This window comes from Gossypium hirsutum, chromosome D02, assembly GCF_007990345.1.
Source record: "Gossypium hirsutum isolate 1008001.06 chromosome D02, Gossypium_hirsutum_v2.1, whole genome shotgun sequence".
NCBI lineage: Eukaryota > Viridiplantae > Streptophyta > Magnoliopsida > Malvales > Malvaceae > Gossypium > Gossypium hirsutum.
The window spans coordinates 36,447,951-36,452,765 of NC_053438.1; the positions used below are offsets into that span (position 1 = coordinate 36,447,951).

A 4,815-nucleotide genomic window follows, 5' to 3' on the forward strand; every position below is an offset into this window, starting at 1 on the left:
TTTTAAATTTTAAAATATCAAATATGATTAAATTATTATAAGAGTACCAACCGTATTTTGCAAAATATTCTTCTAAAATAAGAAACTTTTAAAGCCAACTTTTACACCAAAGACATGAACATACCTTGTTCCTCCATGTTTATCTGATCTCCAACCAGCAACGGGTGTTGTAGTGAAGCCTCCATAACAGAGGCAGGGCAGAAATTTGATTACTCCTTGCTTCCATTTCCGAAATGTAAAAGATGCTGGTATAGTGCTCAAACACCTTAGTGAACTTATGACGCAGCAACAATGGTTTCCGTAGATTATGTGCATTGTGACGTTTTGGTATATTCAGGTAGGGCAATGAATTGACTCATCAGAATTGTATTCGGAAAATAAATCATCATCTGAATCTACTTCAGAATCAAGACCATTTCCACCACCTTTATGACCTTGAACAATCTTTAATGGGTCCTTGTGACCTATATAGGCAGTTTCCTTGTATAAGCCCCTGCTTCTGTCCCGAAATCCTTTTCTCATCATGCTTGCAAATCTTTCCCTAATATCAACAAGGGGGTGCCTCTGAACAATCCGTTGGCAATCATAAGCTTCCCTAAGAACAACAGTTTGAGTATCGGACATCTTGGAAATATAAAAGGTGCCAGGATGGCGCTCAAACACCTTAGTAAACTTCTGAGGCAATGATAAAGGTTTTCGTAAATTACTCACATTTTTACGTTCTGTCTTCTTCTGTATGGTAAGGTGAAAGAGTTCATGAAACACGCCCACAATTCTCTTCTCCGACACATCAGTGCGTGGATCCAAGTGAGAGGCATCGGCATAAGGTGAAGTATATGGTAATTTCTGCCATTCTTCTAACCATCCCATGCACTTTCTCTTCAGTCCAAAACCCCTTGTAAACCCTATAGGAAAGGCTAAACAGTTATTTTTCAAATCTTCTTCTGTTTGCCGGGCAACATTCTTCTCCAACTGGGAGACAGCAAGTGTATCATCCCATGATAAAAGTTTCAAACCAATCCGATCATCAGGAAGGCGAAACAAAGAAAATAAATCAGCATAATTTGGAATCAAGTTATCGATGTAAAAGTAAGGCAACCCCAAGTCCCATTTCAGCTGGTCAATAGTCTGTAAAGGAAGGATCCTATCCTTGGTAAGCATCAACAATTTGCAAAGCCTGTCAATCAAATCAATCATATTATCCCGGATAACACCAAGTTCTTCATGGTAAAGATTTAAGGCTTCCAGGGTCAACTCAAAGCAAGGAACAAGAGTGCCAGCACTGTCAAACACATAAGATTCATGAAAGATGGTGGGATATCTCCTGATAAACGTGGATAGCTTATGGTCATGGGGTAGACCCAGTTGACCGCGATGCCGTGAAAGATGGTAAATGGGGAGACAAAAGTCTGGAGCAGAGGAGAGGATGGAGACAAGATTGCAAGCAGCTCTTAAATCTCTTTCACCAGCAATAACAGCATCTAAGGCTTTATCTTTAACCCATTTGAGCTTAACATTAACTAAACTGAAAGTCTGCTGGTAATTAAATCCCCTTCTCAACCCACATGAAAAGCCAAACACTTTACCTTTTCCACACAAAAACCAGTAACTCATTTCCTTAAAAAAACAAATTACGGGTTCCTTCAAAAAACAAATTACGGGCTACCAAGTGCACCAATTAGCAGCATCTACAGAGACAGAGAAAAACCCAAATTGAGTTTTTCGTTAATTCTACATGAACTGAACTATAAAATGACTGAATAAGGAGAGGGGATGGGAGGAGGGTAATTGTATTGAGGCAATTTATCGAACATATAAAGTGCAAAAATACTACAATCTAAAAATACATTACCTTAACGAAGCTGAGCTGAACTCGAACAAGAAAAGCCCCGACCATGTAATGTGTAGTCGATCAAAAGCTAAAGAGAGAAAAGGTTAGCGAGATAATGTTTTGATTATATGCTTCGCGGGGCATTATTTAACTTGAAAAAGCAAACTACCTCGATTAAGAAAGATTCAAATGGTTGAAAGCCAATCATGAAAACAATCGAAAATGAAAGCTGTTTGAGAAATCTGAGTTGGTTTCGGAAGAAATGATGGAGGACAACGAAGTGAAAAGGCAAATAGCAAGAATCCCACAATGGATTGGGAACTGGGCCCTTTACTTCTGTTTTTAATTTTAGATGATGAACTACTTTATATCTATTAAATTTTTTTTTATAATATCAGTTTTTTAAAATTTTTAATGAATTTTTCAAAAAAATTTATAATAAATTAAAAAATAATATACTTATAAAATATTTTTAAAAATATTTAGCTAATTTAGAATCAGTTTTATTAATATTATTTAATTTTACAAATATTTAATAATAAAATAATAAAATAATAAAATATTATATTTAAATAATATTATTAATAATCTTTACAAGTTATTTATTGTATAAATGGTTAAATTAACTTACTTTAATGTTAAAAATGTTTATATTCGATTTTTTGTAATTATATATTTATCTTTGTTCTAATTTGATCAATGAATATAATCAACTCTTATTATATTTGAAAAATATAAATTTAATTTGATAAATATTATTAATATTTGTCATTTTAAAATAATTTTAATATTAATATTTTAATATTCATTAATTTTAATATTTTAATATTAAAATTAAATTAAATTAAGTAAAATCCTAAAATAAAAAAGTAATTTATTTAAAATCAAAGAAAAATTTAAACAAAAGGTATGGAATCACTTAAAAAAGACAAAGAGTAAAAGAGTAATTTACCCAAATTATAAGTAAGTGCTTCAAATAGAAAGTGACATGTGTTAAAAACTATAATATATACGTGAATGTTTATTTTTTTTAACCTCATATTGCTATAGTATATATAATATATATGATTACATAAATTATAAAAATTACTTTAAGCATTTGTGTTTAGTTCGAGTACATTAAAAAAAAGTTTACCTTATGACACGTATCTGTTTTCTCTAATGTAGCAGGTCTCTAAGGTTTTTATTGTCATTTTGCTATGTTTTTTTTATTTGGACTATTATGAATCTTGTGTTCTAGTTTGTTTGTTTTTTGTGATTTTCATTGGGGTTATCGAGGGCATGTGTGAATCTGCATATCATTGATGAAGAGAAGGAGGAAGTGCTGCAAGTTGTGGGGATTTCTGAGGGTCAACATAGAATGTATGATCTTTGTCTCATGGGTTGTTTCCTCACAGCCAGTGTGATCCAATTTCAGGTGATGCGCAATACTTTGGTAAATCTTTGGCATCAATTAGGATGCATTAAGATTTCAGATTTGGGGGAAAAGCGATTTTTATTTCCGTTTTTTTATTGAGTTGACATTGAAAGGGTAATGAAAGGGGCACCTTGGACATTTAATAATCATCTTTTGGTGTTTCATAGGTTAGGGAATATGAAGGACCCGTTGTTGGTGCCTTTGTTTTATTCTTATTTTTGGGTTCAAGTTCATGATTTGCCCCCAGGTTTTTACTCTAAAGTAGTGGTGAAACAGTTGGGAAATTTTATTAGGGTGTTTGAAGAATATGACTTGAAGCAAGGAACTCAGGGATTTGAACATTTTATGTGAATTCGAGTAAGAATTGATGTTAAATCTCTATTGAGAAAAAGAAAGAAGATTCAATTATCCCCTTATAGCCATACTTATGTGAGGTTTTAGTATGAAAAACTTACATTGTTTTTCTTTTTATATGGTTGCTTGGGGCATAGCAATAGTTTTTGCCTGATTCGGTTAAGAATGGATGTAAATGAGGTGGAACTAGAGTGGATATTTCATTACGAGCTCCTTCGATAAGATGAGCCGCTATAGCTAAGAATGTGTGGTTAAGAGGAGAGAGTGTGATGTGTTCGGTTGGAGATTCTTTAGAATCGGATGGTGGAAGGGTTGCCAAGGGTTTTTTGGGGTCTGATGGAATAAGTAATATAAGTCGAGTGTTGGGATTGAATCTAGAAGGTAAATCAAAGAAAGGATGTGGGAGGGAGGGGAGTTCCTTTACAGGTTTTGTGCAAGATCTAATGGTTCGTGATCTAAAGGAAAATTCGATTGATGGTACGAATGGTAATAAAAGGCAAAGAACAATTGTTTTATTTGACAGAGTTTCTGAGACTTCGAATTCTGAGGAGAAAGGAGGTGAGCGATCTCTAGGTTACCAAAATAAATTATTAGCGGCTGCCAGTGGGCAGGTCGACCAGTAACAATGAAGATCATGTGTTGGAATGTTCATGGATTAGGGGGTCCACGAGCTAATAGGACGCTTCAACAAATGTAGAAACTTCATAATCTCAAAGTTATCTTCTTTCTGGAGACAAAATTGGACTTGATCAAAATGGAGAGAGTGTGTAGGAAGGGAAGGTTTTTGCATGGCATCAATGTACCAGCGGAAGGATCTAGGGTTGGGCTCAATTTGGGTTGGCGACTTGAGATTGACATAAGTTTAAAGAGTTTTTCAAATAATCATGTTGATGTGGTTATTCAGGGGTTTGGGAAAAGTGGAGGATGATAAGGTTTTATGGTTCCCCTAATCCGAAGAGTCGAGTGATTCTTATAATCTCTTACAAAGGTTGGGTAGAGATCAGAGTTTGTGTTGGATGGTTTGTGGAAATTTCAATGAGATTCTCTATTCCTTTGAGAAGAAAAGAGAAGTTAGTCGTAAGGAGATAAGGATGGAGGAGTTTTAGAGGGCACTAATGGATTGTCAATTGGAGGAACAAGGTTTTGAAGAACCTTGGTTTACTTAGCAGCGAGGTAATTTTGAACATAACAATATTAGGGAAAGGTTAGATAG

General features: G+C 34.2%; 1 protein-coding gene across 2 annotated transcripts; it reads right to left on the reverse strand.

Annotated features, from left to right (window-relative positions):
• On the reverse strand, window positions 1-2,188 carry LOC107887272 (protein WHAT'S THIS FACTOR 9, mitochondrial). 2 transcript variants are annotated; one of them, XM_016811462.2, is made up of 3 exons: window positions 2,001-2,188; window positions 1,853-1,919; window positions 1-1,688 (listed from the first exon to the last, which is right to left on the reverse strand). In XM_016811462.2, the coding sequence occupies exon 3, from the start codon at window positions 1,612-1,614 to the stop codon at window positions 334-336; it is 1,281 nt and encodes a 426-aa protein (XP_016666951.2). In that variant the 5' UTR covers window positions 1,615-1,688; window positions 1,853-1,919; window positions 2,001-2,188; the 3' UTR covers window positions 1-333. The 2 variants fall into 2 exon arrangements, with proteins under 2 accessions (XP_016666951.2, XP_016666950.2); XM_016811461.2 differs by having other exon boundaries at window positions 1,853-2,185.
• Window positions 2,189-4,815: the final 2,627 nt, after the last annotated feature.